The sequence below is a fragment of the Lipomyces doorenjongii genome, assembly GCF_038497915.1.
Source record: "Lipomyces doorenjongii strain NRRL Y-27504 unplaced genomic scaffold V1508scaffold_4, whole genome shotgun sequence".
Taxonomy (NCBI): Eukaryota; Fungi; Ascomycota; class Lipomycetes; order Lipomycetales; family Lipomycetaceae; genus Lipomyces; species Lipomyces doorenjongii.
Window position 1 is genome coordinate 175,326 of NW_027118071.1, and position 17,907 is coordinate 193,232.

Consider the following 17,907-nt stretch of genomic DNA (forward strand, 5'->3'; position numbering starts at 1 on the left):
ATTTTCAATCCATTCACAATGTACACTGAATCCTCCTATCCAATGTCGCCCGCAGAGTCGACTACTTACTCCGCCAAGCAGCTCCGCGACGCGCGTCTCGAAGAAATAGAACGTCATCAAGTCGCCAAAATGGAGGACGAATACAAGGACGAGATTGCTGCCCACCAAAAGTCTATGGAGGTATGTCTTGGTTTAACATGTTCAGCGAATTTGACGCGTTTACTAACTAACGTTCTCCTGCACAGATGACCACTGTTCCAGACGTTAACATGATGGACCTTCAACCAGAACTCGAATGGCACATGCGTCCGTACCTGCTCGATTTCCTTGTTGAGTCCCATCTGTCCCTCCGGCTCCAGCCCCAGACCCTCTTTCTAGCCGTGAATCTGATCGATCGGTACTGTTCGCGACGCGTTGTCTTCAAGAAACACTACCAGCTCGTCGGATGCGCTGCCCTGTGGATCGCGGCAAAGTATGAGGACAAGAAGGATCGTGTTCCGACCGTTCGCGAGCTCAAGGTTATGTGCTGCGACGCGTACGAAGAGGATATGTTTGTGCAGATGGAGGGCCATGTGCTCAGCACTCTCGAGTGGACCATTGGCCATCCGACTGCCGATACATTCCTCAGACAGATTCTCCGATGCAACTGCTACCCGAGTCTCGAGCACCTTGCGCTCTATCTCTGCGAAATCAGTCTTTTCCACAAGTCGTTTCTCGGCTTCACTCCTTCTGTTATCGCATCTGCCGCCCACATTGTCGCCCAGCACATCCTCATGAACCGCACAGGGGTTTTCACCCACGTGTCCACTGCAACGTCGCCAGATGTCGCGCATTGCGTGTCACTACTCTCTCAGTACATCCTCCACGCACCATCGCAGTCCCTACAGAAGAAGTACTCGTCAACCAGCGTCTCCCAGGTCGCGATCATTCTCCAGGACTTCGTGGTCCGCCAGCAACATTCCATCTCCACTTTGCCGCCCACACCACCACCGTCGTCAGAGTCACCGGTGCCACAGCAGCTCGATCGAAACGTTGTCATGGTCGACGTATCTTCATTCCGAGAATCGGCGGCATACATCACCCCACCTTGTTCGCCTGACGAGCTATGCCCAGAAGGCTATCAGCAATTACCAACCCCATGCTAGAACACTTTACTGCATGTGGTACGACTATTCTCGATTTACTCGAGTGTGTATATCTATCTCTAATGTGCTATTATATGTATAAATCATGGACTTTTTTCAGTAGTACTAGGGATCTATGGGGCTTTTTCTTTGATTTATCCAAAAAGAGGACGCATTTTCATTTTATGGGACTTGTGAATAGTATGTAATTTCATATGTGTCAATGGTATTTATTTATGTATGGTTTTAGAATGACATCTGTTTTATGTACTGATGATGTCTATAACATTGTCCGTTCCGGTGTTAGGTTATTATTGTGTCTTATATCTATTCTTTTTCTTCTCAGATTGTTAGCGTTTGCATTTAAGTATGGGAAGGGAATTTTTTGTATCTATTCTTCGCGCATGGAAATACGAATATGGATTATTCATGACCTTATTCTAAAATGTATTTATCATGAAAATTTCATTATATGGTGCTATGATATTTTGCTATTTGCTGTGGTCAGGGGTGTCAACCTTCGGTATGCTCACTCCGCCGGTAATGGGACTCATACGCGGATATGCTCACTCCGCCGGTAATCGGACTCATACGCGGATTTGCTCTCATTTATCGGATGTGACAGTGACGTCAAGAATTGTGAAGTCTATCGGATGTTGACGCAGCATATCATGTCCCTTTAGGTTCGTTAACTCGTTCTGTGATTGTATGGACTCCAACTCAAGAAAATGTCATTTAAACTAAACGTCGTATATTAAACCAAACGCGCTTTTTCAGTCATCCACATATATTCGATCTACGCGATTGCGTCCGCAGGCTGCTGCTGCAAGCCATTATTGAGCGACGTTTATTACTTAGTTCCTCGTCTCCATCATACTTGCTGTTCGCCGTACACGTGCATCAAGCGAGCACTTTCATTTCACAGCACTATCCAACACAGCAACCTCGACGTGCAGTGAACAGCCATCATAAATTCGTCGGCTATTATTCGGCGAAAACGTGCCAGCGCCATGTGAGTGTTTTCGAGCTACACTTATTCACCATGGGCGAGTAACGCTTAATTGTATCAAGCGGAGATTCTGTGTACGAGGGTTTTGTAGTGTGGATTAGGGTGTTGAGGAGAGTTTGTGAGTCTGGTCCCACCACCCTACGTGGTTCACAATCGCGATGCCGTTCGAAAATCTTTCGACGCTTTGTCAATACTAGCACCAACGCAGCACACGCAATGCCAACAATGGCGCTGATTTTTCGTCGCTCTATACTGCGGCACTCGACTCGCTGTTTCGCCGGCGTCGGCGATGGTGCGGGTATGCACACGAGTAGCGCACGACTTGCGAACAACATGCCGCAGAAAGTGCAGACAAGCGTACCATTACCGCCATACACAACGCTGGAGAAACTCGGGCTAGACGTCAAACGTCGGGTTGAATTCAACTCTATTTTCGCGACGACGGGAGACGCGAATGTAGCCGAGATGGAGACTACCATTCGGAGGGTCAAAGCCCGTGGCATTGAGATATATAAGCCAAAACCGCGTACCCCTGGGTTAAGATGGTTACGTCGGCCTGTGCATCGGCATCTGTGGAAAGGGCGGCCAATTCGCAAACTTACTATCGCCAAACGTAAAACTGGAGGCCGGAATCATACAGGACGCATCACCGCGCGGCATATTGGTGGCGGTCATAAACGGCGTTTGCGAATTCTGGATTTCAATAGGAAGGAGTCCGGGTTGCAGACTGTCGTGAGAGTGGAATATGATCCTGGCCGAACAGCGCATATTGCGTTGTTGTGCCATGACGCTACGTCTCAGTTATCTTATATTCTTGCGCCCGATGGAGTCAGATCTGGTGATAAAGTAGAGAGTTTCCGACACGGTATTCCGGCGGAGCTGACCAGTGAGGACGGACAGCCTTTAGATTCCGCGCTGTTGGGGGCGCGGACGATTAGGAAGGGAAATTGCATGCCGTTATCGATGGTGCCGATCGGTAGTATCATTCATGCTATCGGCTTGCTACGTGGTGGAAAAGCGAAATTGTGCAGATCGGCAGGTGCGTTTGCGAGATTGCTGTCAAAGCATGAGGGTATGGGCAAAAACGGCATGGCGATCGTGCGGTTGAAGTCCGGCGAGGAAAGGCTAATCCCGCTTGATTCTTGCGCGACGATAGGAATGGTGTCAAATGCGGAACATCAGTACGCCAGTCTTGGAAAGGCGGGGAGAAGTCGTTGGTTGGGACGACGACCACACGTGCGTGGTGTTGCTATGAATGCGTGCGATCATCCGCACGGTGGTGGAAGAGGTAAGACGAAGGGTAACAAGCCATCGCAAAGTCCGTGGGGTCAGTTGGCAAAGGGATTTAAGACTCGACGTGGAAAGCATGTGAACAAGTTGAAGGTCAGGGATAGGCCACGAGGAAAGGACAAGAAGGTGCAGCCTTTGCTTATTAAGACTTAGGCTGTGTATTATAGAGTTATTTGTATATAACGTATTTAAGAGTTATACTATTGTATATGAGTCGATCCAAGACATCACATGCAACTGAAACGAGCGTAAATAAGCACAAGCATCTCCGTTTTCTAATGTCGTTCCTTGATTTGCATCACGAAATATTATTATCTCCAAATCTAGACATTAAATCTATATTGACCCTTGGCCGAGATCATGATGATTATGGTCGAGTGTGGACTGAAGTTGCCGGGGCAACTGTGCTAAAACTCAGGCACGGTTTCGGCCTTCCCCCTTGTCTCGCTCCGTCACCGCGCATTAAGTGTGCCCACATCCATTTATACCAAGCATACTCTACCTGTACCATACTCACCCTGGCTCACACAGACATCGCACGCATCCTTCCGCGCCGCGCACCTCGTCATCTCGTCCGTCTTAGATCGGGAATAACAGCCGCGTGCTTGTTCACGTCCGTGGCTTTGCTCTACTCTGCGCCGATCCTGCAATCCGGTATTGTTCGTTCGTTTCCGTTTTCTTCCTACCTTGGACGTGCCCATTTGCCCGGCATGACAATAAAGAGTATGTATTTATTGAGTAATATGATGATATCATTTGGCGGCTGACGACTGTGGTACAGCCCCACCCCAGGCACCGCCGACCTGGACGCACACACCCGAGCAAATCAAGACCGAAACAACTGCCGTGATCGACACAGCAAAGAAACTGCACGACCAAGTAGCGGCGATCGAGACCCCAACATTCGAGAGCGTGATCAAGGTGCTCGCAGAGGCTGATAATGTGCGCTACGGACAGATCAACCAGCTTTCGTTTTATCACCATGTCAGCGGCGATAAGCAGGTTAGAGATAGTAGTACCAAGGCAGAGGAGCTGTTTAGAGTATGTCTGGCTGTGGAAACTTTGGGGTGGCGTGTGCGTGCAAATGGCTGATGTGATATAGGACTTTGACATTGAAGCCGGAATGAGGGAGGATCTGTACAAAGTTGTCAACGCGGTGTTTGAGCAGCATCCCGAGGCCGACCCGGAATCGAAGCGTCTGCTCGAAAAAATGAATCTCGATTTCACTCGGAATGGACTTGCGTTGCCGAAGGAGAAGCGGGACGAGTTGAAAGTATTGCAGAAGAAGGTTTCGAATCTTGAAGTCGCGTATAATAAGAATCTCGGCGAGGAGGTATGTAGAATGTTGTTGTTTTTATGATCGATTAATTATGTGGCTAATTAGTAGACTGGTTATATTCTCTTCACTGGCGAGGAACTCGCTGGCGTGCCGGAAGATACCATCTCGCAATTCAACATTGTAGACGGCAAGTACAAAATGACATACAAATATCCGGACATCTTTCCGGTTATGAAGTATGCGCAGAACCCAGACACACGACGACGGGCATTTGTCGGAGACCAGAATAAAGTCATAGAAAACTGCGATTTGTTGATTCAAGCTGTCAAGGTGCGTGCGGATATTGCGGCGATATTGGGGTACAAGACACATGCCGCTTATGTGCTTGAAGAGCGCATGGCAAAGTCGCCCGAGAGCGTGATCACGTTTTTGAATGATCTTCGTGAGAAACTGGCGGGTGCTGGCAAGACTGAGATTGCGAAGCTGTTGAAGCTAAAGGCAAAGGACCGGGAAGCACTTGGCCTTCCGCCAGACGACAGCTTTAACGTGTGGGATTATCGATACTACGATCGTCTCCTTCTCGAAACAGAGTATGAAGTCGACGCGCAGAAGATTGCGGAATATTTCCCGATGCAGTCTACGGTCGAGAAAATGTTAGGTATCTTCGAAACGCTGTTTTCGCTCAAGTTTGTCGAGGTCACGGGCGATGAACGGTCAGTGTGGCATGAGGACTGTAAGCAGTTTGCAGTGTGGAAGGACGATTCTGGTGAGGACGAGTTTGTCGGATGGCTGTACTTTGATTTGCATCCGCGCGAGGGCAAGTACGGACATGCGGCGAATTTCAATCTGAGTCCGGGCTACACGGACAAGGACGGCAAGAGAGTGTACCCTGTTACAGCGCTGGTGTGCAACTTTTCAAAACCGAGCGCGAACAAACCATCACTGCTGAAACACGATGAAGTCGTTACATTTTTCCACGAATTGGGTCACGGCATTCATGACCTCGTGTCCGTGACAAAATTTGGGCGCTTCCATGGCACGAGCGTCGCGCGGGATTTCGTCGAGGCGCCGTCCCAGATGTTGGAGTACTGGTGCTGGCAAAAGAACGAGCTCAAGAACCTGTCAAGTCACTACCTTGAGCCAAGCAAGACGATCGACGACGACTTGATCGAGAAGATTGTCAAGAGTAAGCATGTTAATGGAGGTTTGTTTAATCTCAGGCAGTTGCACTTCGCGATGTTTGATATGACGCTGCATACGTCGGACGGTTCGATCGATGTTACGAAGGCGTGGAATGAGATGCGGGAGGACATATCTCTGATGCAGCAAGGCAACGAGACTACGTACGGGTACGCGTCGTTCGGACATCTCATGGGTGGCTACGATTCGGGATATTATGGCTATTTGTGGTCGCAGGTTTTTGCAGCGGATATCTTTTATACCAAGTTCCTTGGTGCGCCGATGAATACGACGGCCGGGTTGCAATATCGTGACACTATTCTGAGACCGGGCGGTGCCAAGGAAGAGATCGATAATTTGAAGGAGTTACTTGGACGGGAGCCGAATAACGTTGCGTTCTTGCGCGAGCTTGGTGTCGAGAACTGATTGATTGATTTGCTAGTGTTCATTAAGGGTTACATTAAATAATATTGATTGAATGCCATTAACCAACAAGGACACCGGCAGATAGACATAGTAAAACGAACCACCCAATGAGATTAATAATATTAAGATGTTACGACGTATTCAACCAGTTGCTCCATTATGGCGAATCTTGCCTTGTTTCATTCGAATCGCCAGTATGATATTTCAATGCTCTGCATGCTGCTCCTGCTTTTCGCTGCCATGCGGCACTTCAGCAGTGCTACTCGCGCTACTACTGAGTCGGCGTCCGTGATGACGATCTCGCTCGTCTACCTGAGCGACATAATCCGAAAAATGCTTATGCACCTTCTCGTGGACACTTTCATCGAACTCAGTCGCTGCCGCCGAATCGGCGGACGAAGTGTCGTCCACTGAGGATTTCTTGAAATAAGGATTTCTCCAGAGACCGGGGATGCCTGGGTGTGCACCCTCCGGATAGAATTCTTCTTGGTCTTCGTGCATCATGCCGTCGTAGGATTCTAGAGGATCGATTCCGTCCTGGATATATCAGGTTAGCAAATGGTCATGGATTCGAGTCGTCTACCGAGTAAGGTGAAGTGGCGAAATACCATTTCTATATATATTGATGCCAGACGCTGTGAATACGGTCTATGCGCGACGGACAAGAGCAATTAGATCCGTTTTGGAGGATCGGGAAGATATGACGCCAAATCGAGGTCAGCAGAACAGCATAACCGACCAAAACAAAAAGCACGAGGGCGGGAGGCAGGGAACGGTTATATAGCGGGGGGGGGGGGGGGTTACTACTGTGAGAGCCAGGTGGCCCCCCATTCTGCTAACTACAGAGTAAACTGTGAACTGTTGGCGGCACATGGTTAGGTGGCAGCACCGTCGAAAAGCCAACGGGGCCTGCTGATCCAGGGGGGATGCGGTACCCGCCTGGATGCTATCGTTACTATCTCGTCCAGCTCATTGACCTCCACCGCGATGCGGAGTGATCGACAAGCCTAACAACTAGCGTGGGGACGACTTTTGTACCAAGCACTAGTCAAGTTCGCAAATTCACTACATGTACCAAACATTACCCGCTAAACCTGCGTACCTTGATATCCGCTGCCAGGAGTTGATATTTCCTGCCCCGGTCGCTCGAATGCAGCGGCTGGTCTCGCTCCCACGGCTAGTTGCTGAGCTCCATGACATCAAAACAAAGCATTCACAGTCCCTTTCAATTTCTATTGTTATGTTTGAATAGGTCAATATTAAGCCATTGGATCGTCGCAGGCTCGCAGCTGCAGGAGAGACACAATTGCAGATCACAGATCACAAGACCTCTAGCAGACCACAAACGTGGGGGGGCGCGCAGACGTGGGGAGTCCTTATGCGTCACGCAGAGCCGTGGCGGCTGAGTACGCGTCAGGGTCACGTTTGTGCCCTATATCGACGGTCGTCGCCGCATCACGTCCAAAATCCAACTGGCTGTTTCTATTATTTCATCCAAACGTTGCTACAAAACTCATTGTCCTCGTGTTTGTCGGGGCTGCCGCTCTTTGTTGTCGGCGATTGCTATCGGTACGTAATATAGGCGCTTAGCGATCGGATCGCCGCCTTTTTAGCGAGATGTGATTGCATTGATTGCACGCTTGACCCAGACCCTGTCGCATGTCGTCAGGCCCTGGATTGCTAATTATAGCTCGCTATACTTGAAACAGAAGGATCTCCATTGTATAGTAGATATACAAATGAAGTGCGATCAGAGGTGATAACGAAGGGATAGAGCACAACAAGTCTTCTGCTGATGAAAACGCTGTATTCAACATAGATACAACCTGTCTTACCCCAACTAAGGAATCGGAGACTAATAAGAAGCTGTCATCCCAGTATAGATGTCAAGCATGACCTCCACGTGATCTATTACCCAAAATCCATATTTCATTAATTTGGTACAAATTCTTGCATGGTGGCTGTCAAACCCTTGCCCTAGGTGGGTATTGTAGTTTTCTGTGTATATTTGGTTTAGCTTTCAACTTTGTTTTGTCTGTTGATTTGTTTACTGGGAAAGCGAGTCTTGTTTCACCAACCTGGAAGATTAAATCACAAAAAGCTTATACGAAGCTCCCTGGAGATGGTTGTACACCTATCTATACTTTATATTGTCTTTTGTTGTTTACATTATAACGTTAGAGCAATAATAATGCGAAATTGACTGTGTTTTTGCATAAGTTAGACAGAGAATAACTTAAGCAAAAGTCGCAAAAAAAAATAAAGAGTTTATAACGGTTTGTTTTTGGTATAGCGTGGACGTCAAATGAAAGACTGTAGAAGAGGTACCTGCACTCGGAAATATGTCTGCATTTGTGGTTCTTGTACCACCTGCCCTAACCAACTTTCTATAGAATTTGTACCAAAACAAGGCGGTAAAATTAACTACTACAACTACCCCACATAACCGTTCCTGCGCCTAAAATGCAAATAAAAAATTCCATCCAAAACTATATATACAGATCCAATCCTCCCAAATTCCATTCAGTGCTGTGACAGCTTTACTCTGCATAATCCAACCCGTATCCACCTTTAAACGTAGTGAGAAGTTTCAAGACCGGACGGCCCCGGCTGTCGTATTCTTGTTCGATCTCCTCGGGCTCTTCGCAAATGTAGAAACCGCTGTCATAATCCTCGTCAATATTCTCGAGGTCGACAGCTTGAACGGCTTCTGTCGCATTGTTCTCCGTTGCAATTGTCATATTGGTAGACTGGAAATTCGCAGTCTGCGGCGTCTTGAATTCCTTTCGGTTCTGCTCATGATCTACATGCTGTTCCCTTTCCTTTTCCTCATTGGCATCACCATCAAAGCTTCTCATACCACCCTCCAGCTCTCTATCCACTCGCTTCAACCACCAATCAAATGGCATTTCGGTGTACGTCCATGGTAGAGGCGACCAATCAAATGGCCGCGACTTAACGACCATGCATCTATCTTTCTCATCAAACATCGTTATATTCTGAGTAAATTTGCCCAACTTGAGCGGCGATCCGCCGATCGAAAACGGAGAAATTGAACGCGCGAAGCAAGATGATGACGATGTTGTAGATATTGTCGAGGAGGAGGACAAGGCGGAATTCGAGCGTGATAAAGAAGGAGGGCGGGGGATGATGTCGGGAGAGAACGTGCTCGCCATGTGAGATGCTAACGTGGTCTAAAATTGTGATAAAGTCCGACTAAAATAATATAGTGTACGTCACTCAGACGTATGTACTGTTGTCTTCTGCTCGAATGAAAAGCTTTCCAAATTAATGATATTATCGAATGTCTCGTAAAAAGCTGTAGTCTGCCGGTGGCAATTTGGGATGGGGTACGCGTCGTTATATTTATTCGCTGGCGATGGCGATTTACCCATCAAAAAGACCCCTCATCATCGTTTCCATAATCGTAAATATCATCTTTACCAATTGTTAAAACAGAAATCTCGTGGCACTATGAAGAAGGCGACAGAAAATTTTTGCAGAGGGGGACTGCTTGTAAAATACGTCTCTCCACTCTGGGCATGCTCTCAACCCCCCCCCCCGGCGCGCCCGCGTCCCCGTGCGCTGTCACGTCTGCAAGTCGGCAGGAAAGTTTTCAACCCAGCCCGGAACCATGTTTTTCCGCTTCCAAATCCGGGGATGCAATTCACAGTTTGTGGTTTAGGGTAACTGGCTGCAGACATTATGATGACGGGATTGGTCAAACTCGGCAGTCGGTCCGCGATGCGCCCAGTGCCGCTGCCGTGGCCAACCCAAAGCTATGGCTTGCAGCACACAATAATCCGCCTTCCTATAGCTCTTACATTAATAATAAGCAATCTATAGAAATTAAGACTAAATCAATCCTGAACAATTAAGTCATACATGAAGTACACCCAATTCCCTCGCCCTTTCCCGCCAACACGACATCCATCCAACGCGCAATTTTATCCAAAGAAAATTCATTGCAACATATACAAGAGTCACGCCAACGCCTTCCAGCTCGAATTAATACTTTTCACCTCCTCCTCCTCCTCGTCATCGAGCAATCCGGCGGAGCTCAGCGTCAGTTTCGCAGGCGGCGCGGATGTTGTCCCGCCGCTGTCGCCGTGTGACGAAGGCCGAGGCGGGAGTTTAGGTGGTAATATTTGGCCATCGTGAACAGTGTTAGTCGATGTTGCTAGTGCCGGCGACGTCGTGCTTGTGTAGCTAGATCGATTTGCCCCTGTGCTTGTAAATGTCGACGTCGAAACCGGGAATCGAGGATCTGAGCTCTGGGTCACAGACGTAGTACTCGAACTTCCCGAAACAGAAAACGTCTGGCTATGTCGCAGAGGAAGAGGGGGAGGTGCGTCCCCATTGTGACGTGGTTGCGTAGGTGATCTAGAAATCTTGGGAAGTGAGGTACTAGGAAATTCTGCTCGTCGAATAATCGTCGGACCTGATAATGGCCCACTGCTAGTGCTGCTCGTACTACTAGCTCGACTTGGACTTCCCGCTGTCCCGTTACTGCGAGACTCAGGCCTCCCTATACGGCTGATGTTCGAGGATGGGAATGTTTGTAAAGGTGTATCGCGAGGAGTGTCAAAATCGAGCAATCCGCTTCGTGACGACGAGCTGCCCGTAGTATTCGTCCTCCGTGGAGGCAGGGCCGGTGGGACCTCTTCATCTGGAGATGATGATAACACGCTACTCAGTGAGTGCAGACTAGTACCAGAAAGCGAATTGGGCTTCCTTGGAATCGGAGGGGGACGCTGCAAATCAGCGGAGGTGGAATGGTGGGCAAGCGATGACGCCGCCGCTGCTGCCGCTATTTGCTCGGGATATGAATGATACGCAGATGTGCGCGTTGATGCGAGCGCGTCGCGACTGATAAAATCTGGTTGCGTGGTTGGCGAAAATGGGTTCGCAGGCCGATACGGGTTCACAATCATGTTTGGTCTCGGTGCCCCGATTGTCACTCGAGCCGCCTGGCCGCCGTTGTTCCACCATTTATTCTTATCCGTACTTGGCGGCGGTACTAAATATCATTAGTCGCATTCGGCAAACCAACTGATAATACTCACATTTCTCCGAATCACCGCCGTCTAAATCAAGTAGTTGACCAACGTATCCCCGACGCTGGGCATATAATTCCTGACTAAGTTTCTCCTTTACTGGTTCATTGACTGTATGCACCGTAACTTTAAACGACGCGTAAACGGGTCGATGATCAGAGAACTTCAACTTAGCGCAGTTATATGCTATTTGTTTGATATTCGACCCTCGCGTCAAAATCCTATCGGTCCAAGCCGGAATCCGTGACTTGTCGGAGCTATCATAAGCATCAGTTCCATTGTCGAACTTGTATGTCGGATTGAACGAAATCTGCGACTCCGAGAAAAACGGAAACACTTGGCCGTTTAACATTTGATTGTTAAGCTGGTCATGCCTGTACAATTCCTCCAAATTCTGTAGTTTTATATGCCTCCGAACGTCCTCATTAGGCAAGTCGATCCTATAATTGAAATCGCCTAGCCAGACGACCGTATCGTGATCTTTCAATGTTTTACCTCTGGGGAATCTAATGCCCCGCGCAATCGTTCGGTAGTCATTGTTTCTATCCTCCACATTCGACATTCCGGCGGCAAAATGAGACGTAATGAAACATAGCTTTGTTGACGCATAATCGCAGCTGAATGCGACACCGCCTTTATTGCCAGCCATGCCACCTAATCCTGTTTTTTTCATCGCGCCATTGATGTTTCGCACACTCCGCACTTCTGACGCCTTAAGATACATCAGCAATGCCGTGCCAACAAGTTGACCCGATCGTAGGAGTACGTAGTCGCCGTGTGCTTTCAGACATCGCGACACCTGATGCTCCCAAAATTGTCGCTTAGCCGGATCTGCGCTCAAAATTTGACCGGCAGTTAACTCCACAATTTCTTGGAATGCAACAATAACAAGATCCGGTTCCTGAATACCTGAGTCAGGGGGGAATAGCCATGCCGATAGATCTCCTTCGTACAGAAATCCATTAAGATTGAATGTTCCCGCCAAAATTGATATCTCTCTCGACGATGTGAATTCGGATTTCCTTTTATTCAGTTCAGCGAGAACATAATCGTTGATCGGATCATGAAGCACGACTGGCTGCTGCCCTTCTAATCTCCCTAAAAGAACATCCATTGTATTCTGACGACCCTTGTCAACGAAATTGTTGATATACATCCGACTCACAGATTTCGTCGCGTCCGCAATCGCACCCGCAATGCTCATTTTCCCTGATCTGGTAAAGCTCGTCTTCAAGGCCCCAGTGCCGGCGTATATCTTGGACAATTGATCTCCGTTGTCGGCCCATAATACAGAGTGCCGGATCCACAGGTCGTTCCCTGGTCGAGTTTCCTGCTGCTCAAAAAACATCTCGAGAGCCAGCCGCGATATGATCTGCTGAATCAGATTCGTGCGATCTAAACAGTCCAAACAGTTTGTTCGGAACACTCCGGTTTGCTCCAACGTTGTTGATTTCGTCTGATTATCATGCAAAAAGAAGCCAAACTCCTCCGCGTCGTCCGCAAGGAACCGAATGATTCTGTTCGCTGCCACATAACCTGCCTTGGCAGTCTCCACGTGAAAATCGAATTGTGTCTCCCGCAGCTGGTCGGCTAATATACTATGCGATGCTTGCCGAATGTGTTGGTGATATCGCTGAGTAAGCTCATGTTCGCCAGGTTTAGTTGATAACAAGTTGACGATGTGCACAGGTCCGTACTTAGTCACAACTGGCTCGAAATGCGCCATGAACGCTGGTTGAGTAGCTTCGAAAGCACGAGTAATGTTGACTTTGGCACTCAGCAACTGCACATCTTGTTCCCAGAATACTATTCCACAATTAGACACGACCTAACAGTTTGCGGTGACAAGTTAAAGACTTACTAGGAACACTTCCCCGGATCTGAGTGTACGAGAACGAGAACTGCGCGGTATGCAGGATCGTTTCTGTTTCCACAAAATTTGCCACATTTCCTTCATCATCGACCCCGCGTGCATTGTATCTCGTTCCGGCACGACGACAGCCTTGCCTGGAAATAACCGTCAGCGTCGCAGGCGTGGCACCTATCTGCGTCGGCACAGTCTCTGCAAACCCTCTAATAGCGGACGTCAAGAATCGGGACTGATCCAGTGCTGCTTTTTCATCTGGCTGTAAATGTGAGCGATATGTGACCAATTCCGAGATCATGTACGAGTTCCACATGAACGCCTCGTCAAAACCGTCAATATCGAACGTAGGGTCTACGGACCGAGATTGCATGTGGTTCGTGAGATCGAAATTGTTGGAGTAATAGAAACTTCCATCTGTAAGTAGTTTTCTTAACGAGCCACATGGGTGTTCGATGAATCCTGCAGCGGGAGTTCCAGCTGCTCCGCCACCGGACGCTGTCGCAAGATCAATGGTATCCCCCGATGTCATCAACCCTCCGCCAGCGGTGTCCAACGGATTCCCCGCTGGATCCCAAACAACAAAATCCCATGTGGCTCGAGACACGCAGTAGAATTCGAGCGCATGGATCCGATACACGGTCTCAAGGTCAGCCACTGGTTCAGCGACTTTCGACGACCTTGTAATCACAGCGAGGAATACATCCCCGTCGACGTTCAGCAATCCTAAACAGCCGTAGCACGGCAACGACGACAGCGGCCTATACCTCGTAATGTCGATTGTTTCGCGGCTCGTGAAGTCAACCAAGACCCGGGAGGCAGCGCTGTTTCCAGAACCATGCACGCTGTTGTCTGGTGCTGGCTTGCCCGTGTAATTTGAGCTCTTCTCCTCGGTCGAGTCGTTCACACAATGGAACGACAATGCATATTCATCCGTAGCAAGCAATAACGTCCGCGGCTGCTCGCGGAAGTAAATTCGCATTGCCATCCGTCGCTGTGGATGTAGTGGAGGAATAGTGATATCAAAATATGGAAGTTACGGCTCCTAACGTGTTGGGACTTGAGCGAAGATAAGTCCGGCAGACGCCTTGGGTTCATTTCCCATTTGACAATCTCGACGCCTCAGTTTATTAATTCGCCTCGACAGCATGAGTCTCATATTACAAGTACAAGGGAATATTCGGGCCAATAATATAGAATTAGGGGAAAATATGTGAATTTTATTGTTAACTTAATGCAATCAAATTATTCGGAATCTCTCACACATTTGCCAATAATCGTACATGCCATAAAATTCAACCAGACGGTTATCCGTTATAAACTATTGTACAATACAATGCTCTCGCCTATCTAAGCTCACTGTGTTTTGTTATATGGATGATATGTATAAAACTGCAATCCGTCAGCCAGATCCAGATCATAATCCTCCGATAAAGTCCAAATTTACGAAAACAGAAAATACTAGCATACCGTTATTTCCTCTAATGAAGACATCACCGTACTGATTCTTCAAAACACCATCGACATATTCCTCGGTCTGTTCAAGCGCAATATTCATATACCCATCCACGCACTGTAAATCTCCTGTTCCATCAATCCACGTCAACATTTATTCCTTCTTACCAGGAAACGGCATCCAAAAACACTCAACGCACCTCTATATTCTACTCCGGAATTCAGCTTGACAGCCACTTTCGCGCCAGTGATCTGTGACAGGAAGGCGGATGGGTTATTGCTCAAGATCTCTGACTTCTCTGCGCTCGGCGAAAAGGGTGATTCAGCTGTGCCGTTGCTCATTGCCGACTTCAATAATTAGTACAAAATATGAGCTTTTGCGATATAGTTGAGTGATTGGAAGATCGGATAATACTTCTAGCAGATGTGTTGGGTTCAGTCCGCGGACTCGGTATTATTTTTGCCAATTTTTCTCAAGGGTATTGTACTGTAAACTACGTCGTCACAAAAACAATACAGTGGCTAATCTAGAGTTGGACAGACTTGCAGGAAGAACAAAATTTGCACCAGTAGCTGGCCGCCAACTTACATTATCCACGAAGGCTTTTCACATGGAATCTACCTATTCCGTAAGAAAATCGTCGCTTAGCAGAATAACTTTTTGATTTGCTGGTTGTTTGTCAGAAATGTCAACAGGATATAATTCGAGCGATAAATTCGACTGCGGGGTAGACGCAGTTTGCCAATCGAATAGCGCCCTAAACGTAACGGATGCGCTGCAGAGGCGCCCCTTAACTCATTTCGCTTAGCCTTCATGTCGACGATTTAAGACCGTGCACTCAGACGCAGTGCCCCACCTTCCTCCCCCTCTCGCTCCCGATTTCCTATTCGTCCGGCTACCCGTCCACTGCCTCTTCCTGTGCTCGCTTCTACATATTTAGAACAAAGGAATCGTTGGACACGCGGCGTTTGCTGGTATTCATTTTAGCAATGAGTGAGAAGACAGAGATCGAGGCTCCGCCGCAAAAATCGTGAGTTCGTCGGATGCTTGCGTAGGACAGATGCTGATTGCTGTATAGGACATTCCCTCGCAGTGTGCACTTCGCTCCACTTCATATTCCACTGGAGAGACGTCTACAGACATTGGCTGTCTTATTGTAAGTCTCGTCTACCGTATGGTGACATGCAGTCACTGATGATATGAGTGTAGCCACACTGTCGCGCTACCATACTGCATCGGTCTGTTCTTCCTTATGCTCGCGTTCCCTCCATTTTGGCCATTATTGGTAATGTATGTCGTCTACGCATATGGGATCGACCACTCCAGCTCGAACGGAGAGATCACCCGCCGGAGATCGCCGCTGTTTCGAAGACTGCCGTTGTTCAGGCTGTATTGTGATTACTTCCCCATTCACATTCACCGCGAGGTTCCGCTCGAGCCGACGTTTCCTGGTCGCCTTCGAGAACCGAGTGGTATTGTCGAGCGGTGGATTGCGAAGATGTTCGGCGTGCAGGACGCCGTTATCGAGGGGAATGAATCAGAAGTTAAAGCTAAGGGGAACGGCAATGGGACGACGAAAGAAATCGGACCGACGTATATTTTCGGGTATCATCCGCATGGAATTGTTAGCTTGGGTGCGTTTGGTGCCATTGGTACGGAAGGCGCTGGGTGGGAGAAGCTCTTTCCCGGGATTCCGGTGTCACTACTGACACTTGAAACAAATTTCAGTCTTCCAGTAGGTCGATGTGGGGTTTGTGCGCCATGGGATAGTACTAATAAAAGATTAGTTTTACAGAGAGTATTTGCTGTCACTTGGAATTGCTTCGGTATCTCGACGGTCTTGTACCAATCTCCTCAAACACGATCAATCCATCTGCATAGTTATCGGCGGCGCCCAAGAGTCGCTCTTAGCGGAACCAGGCACGCTAGATCTGATCCTCCTTAAACGTCGCGGTTTTGTCAAGCTTGCAATGTCAACGGCCCGGGTATCTGGCCAGCCGATTTGTCTAGTCCCGATCCTCAGTTTCGGCGAGAACGATGTGTACGACCAAGTCCGCGGGGACCGATCATCGAAGCTGTATAAGATCCAGACTTTTATCAAGAAAGCGGCAGGCTTTACGCTACCATTGATGTATGCGCGCGGTATATTTAATTACGACTTTGGGCTGATGCCGTACCGCAGGCAAATGACGCTCGTGGTCGGCAAGCCAATTGCAGTGCCGTACGTGGCCCAGCCTACGGAAGCTGAAATCGAAGTGTATCACAAGCAGTACATGGATGAATTGAGGAGGTTATGGGACACGTATAAGGACGACTATTTTGTAGACCACAAGGGCAAGGGAGTCAAGAATTGCGAAATGCGTTTTGTGGAGTGAGTGAAATATTTTGGCAGGCGGCGTATTGGAGTTTTGCATCATTTGACAATTGTTCTGCACATTTCGCCACTCTGGGACGGAATCTTGTTTTGCCAAGAAATCTGCTTCAGAAATGACAGCGGCCTATCGCCGTTTCTGTCAATTGTGCTGCGAATTCAGAATCAACCACACTTTTCGAATTTCTCACCTGTATTTGCATGATCCACATGCTAGACAGCTATGCAGATATTTGTCTTCATAGCCTGCAGTCATCTCCAGTTATAATTTGTAACTATCAATTTCGTGAATGCAGGACGGGCGAATTGTCGTCTTTGTCTTCTCGGGAAGAATTATTTTATATGTCTATTGTCTTCGTCCAGTACTCGACATTCACCACTCGGTCATCGATTCCAGTCTGCAAAATGGTTGATATCAATAGGTTGTATTTAGTGGATCGCAATAACATTAAATTGTCATGGGATTGAAAATTATCCATAATATAATCTGCTGTTCGTGCCATCGGCAAAGCATAAATTAGGTGCAAGGAAGACGTCATTCCGCTCATTCAACAAAAAATAAACTCCGAAACGGGGAATTGAACCCCGATTTGCCCGGTGAGAGCGGACCGTGCTAGCCATTACACTATTTCGGATTGGATTATAACTTCCGCCAATTTTGACAATAATATTCTCTTTCTATTACCCGGCGTTACCCGGCCGCAGGCTATAGGTTATACCTTAGCAGAGCAGAGATTTAAACGAGGCAGGTTTCAATCCATGGGTTGTATCTTTCATGCAAATAATACCCCAACAAGAGACCTGTGAAACGAAACAAGGGTCGCGGATTTAGACGGATACGGTTGCATTCGG

At 48.1% G+C, this 17,907-nt stretch overlaps 8 protein-coding genes and 1 non-coding gene across 9 annotated transcripts; 4 read left to right on the forward strand and 5 right to left on the reverse strand.

Moving 5' to 3' along the window:
• Positions 1-42: 42 nt before the first annotated feature.
• Positions 43-1,145, forward strand: V1508DRAFT_348720 (cyclin-like protein; the record flags this gene model as incomplete). Its single annotated transcript, XM_066936733.1, has 2 exons — positions 43-180; positions 246-1,145. 2 exons carry the CDS (start codon positions 43-45, stop codon positions 1,143-1,145), a joined length of 1,038 nt encoding a protein of 345 aa, XP_066798376.1.
• Positions 1,146-2,302: 1,157 nt separating this feature from the next.
• V1508DRAFT_409862 (mitochondrial 54S ribosomal protein uL2m) lies at positions 2,303-3,697 on the forward strand. The gene has a single exon (XM_066939222.1). It carries the CDS (start codon positions 2,350-2,352, stop codon positions 3,574-3,576), a length of 1,227 nt encoding a protein of 408 aa, XP_066798377.1. The 5' UTR covers positions 2,303-2,349; the 3' UTR covers positions 3,577-3,697.
• Positions 3,698-3,877: 180 nt separating this feature from the next.
• V1508DRAFT_409864 (uncharacterized protein) lies at positions 3,878-6,489 on the forward strand. Its single transcript, XM_066939223.1, has 4 exons — positions 3,878-4,146; positions 4,205-4,464; positions 4,526-4,756; positions 4,811-6,489. The coding sequence occupies exons 1-4, from the start codon at positions 4,134-4,136 to the stop codon at positions 6,305-6,307; spliced, it is 2,001 nt and encodes a 666-aa protein (XP_066798378.1). The 5' UTR covers positions 3,878-4,133; the 3' UTR covers positions 6,308-6,489.
• A 22-nt stretch (positions 6,490-6,511) lies between these two features.
• On the reverse strand, positions 6,512-6,918 carry V1508DRAFT_394982 (uncharacterized protein; the record flags this gene model as incomplete). The annotated part of the gene is made up of 2 exons (XM_066938029.1): positions 6,512-6,844; positions 6,916-6,918. The coding sequence occupies 2 exons, from the start codon at positions 6,916-6,918 to the stop codon at positions 6,512-6,514; spliced, it is 336 nt and encodes a 111-aa protein (XP_066798379.1).
• A 1,703-nt stretch (positions 6,919-8,621) lies between these two features.
• V1508DRAFT_188743 (uncharacterized protein) lies at positions 8,622-9,814 on the reverse strand. The gene has a single exon (XM_066936159.1). It carries the CDS (start codon positions 9,481-9,483, stop codon positions 8,848-8,850), a length of 636 nt encoding a protein of 211 aa, XP_066798380.1. The 5' UTR covers positions 9,484-9,814; the 3' UTR covers positions 8,622-8,847.
• Positions 9,815-10,237: 423 nt separating this feature from the next.
• V1508DRAFT_188765 (SacI homology domain-containing protein) lies at positions 10,238-14,453 on the reverse strand. The gene is made up of 3 exons (XM_066936161.1): positions 13,226-14,453; positions 11,374-13,170; positions 10,238-11,327 (listed from the first exon to the last, which is right to left on the reverse strand). The coding sequence occupies exons 1-3, from the start codon at positions 14,214-14,216 to the stop codon at positions 10,291-10,293; spliced, it is 3,825 nt and encodes a 1,274-aa protein (XP_066798381.1). The 5' UTR covers positions 14,217-14,453; the 3' UTR covers positions 10,238-10,290.
• V1508DRAFT_188771 (uncharacterized protein) lies at positions 14,407-15,176 on the reverse strand. Its single transcript, XM_066936162.1, has 4 exons — positions 15,099-15,176; positions 14,884-15,031; positions 14,699-14,812; positions 14,407-14,620 (listed from the first exon to the last, which is right to left on the reverse strand). The coding sequence occupies exons 2-4, from the start codon at positions 15,023-15,025 to the stop codon at positions 14,598-14,600; spliced, it is 279 nt and encodes a 92-aa protein (XP_066798382.1). The 5' UTR covers positions 15,026-15,031; positions 15,099-15,176; the 3' UTR covers positions 14,407-14,597.
• A 110-nt stretch (positions 15,177-15,286) lies between these two features.
• Positions 15,287-17,158, forward strand: V1508DRAFT_188751 (diacylglycerol acyltransferase-domain-containing protein). Its single transcript, XM_066936160.1, has 4 exons — positions 15,287-15,714; positions 15,763-15,840; positions 15,894-16,419; positions 16,472-17,158. The coding sequence occupies exons 1-4, from the start codon at positions 15,674-15,676 to the stop codon at positions 17,057-17,059; spliced, it is 1,233 nt and encodes a 410-aa protein (XP_066798383.1). The 5' UTR covers positions 15,287-15,673; the 3' UTR covers positions 17,060-17,158.
• A 460-nt stretch (positions 17,159-17,618) lies between these two features.
• On the reverse strand, positions 17,619-17,690 carry V1508DRAFT_t8. Its single transcript has one exon. It is a non-coding gene; the product is annotated as a tRNA-Glu (tRNA).
• Positions 17,691-17,907: the final 217 nt, after the last annotated feature.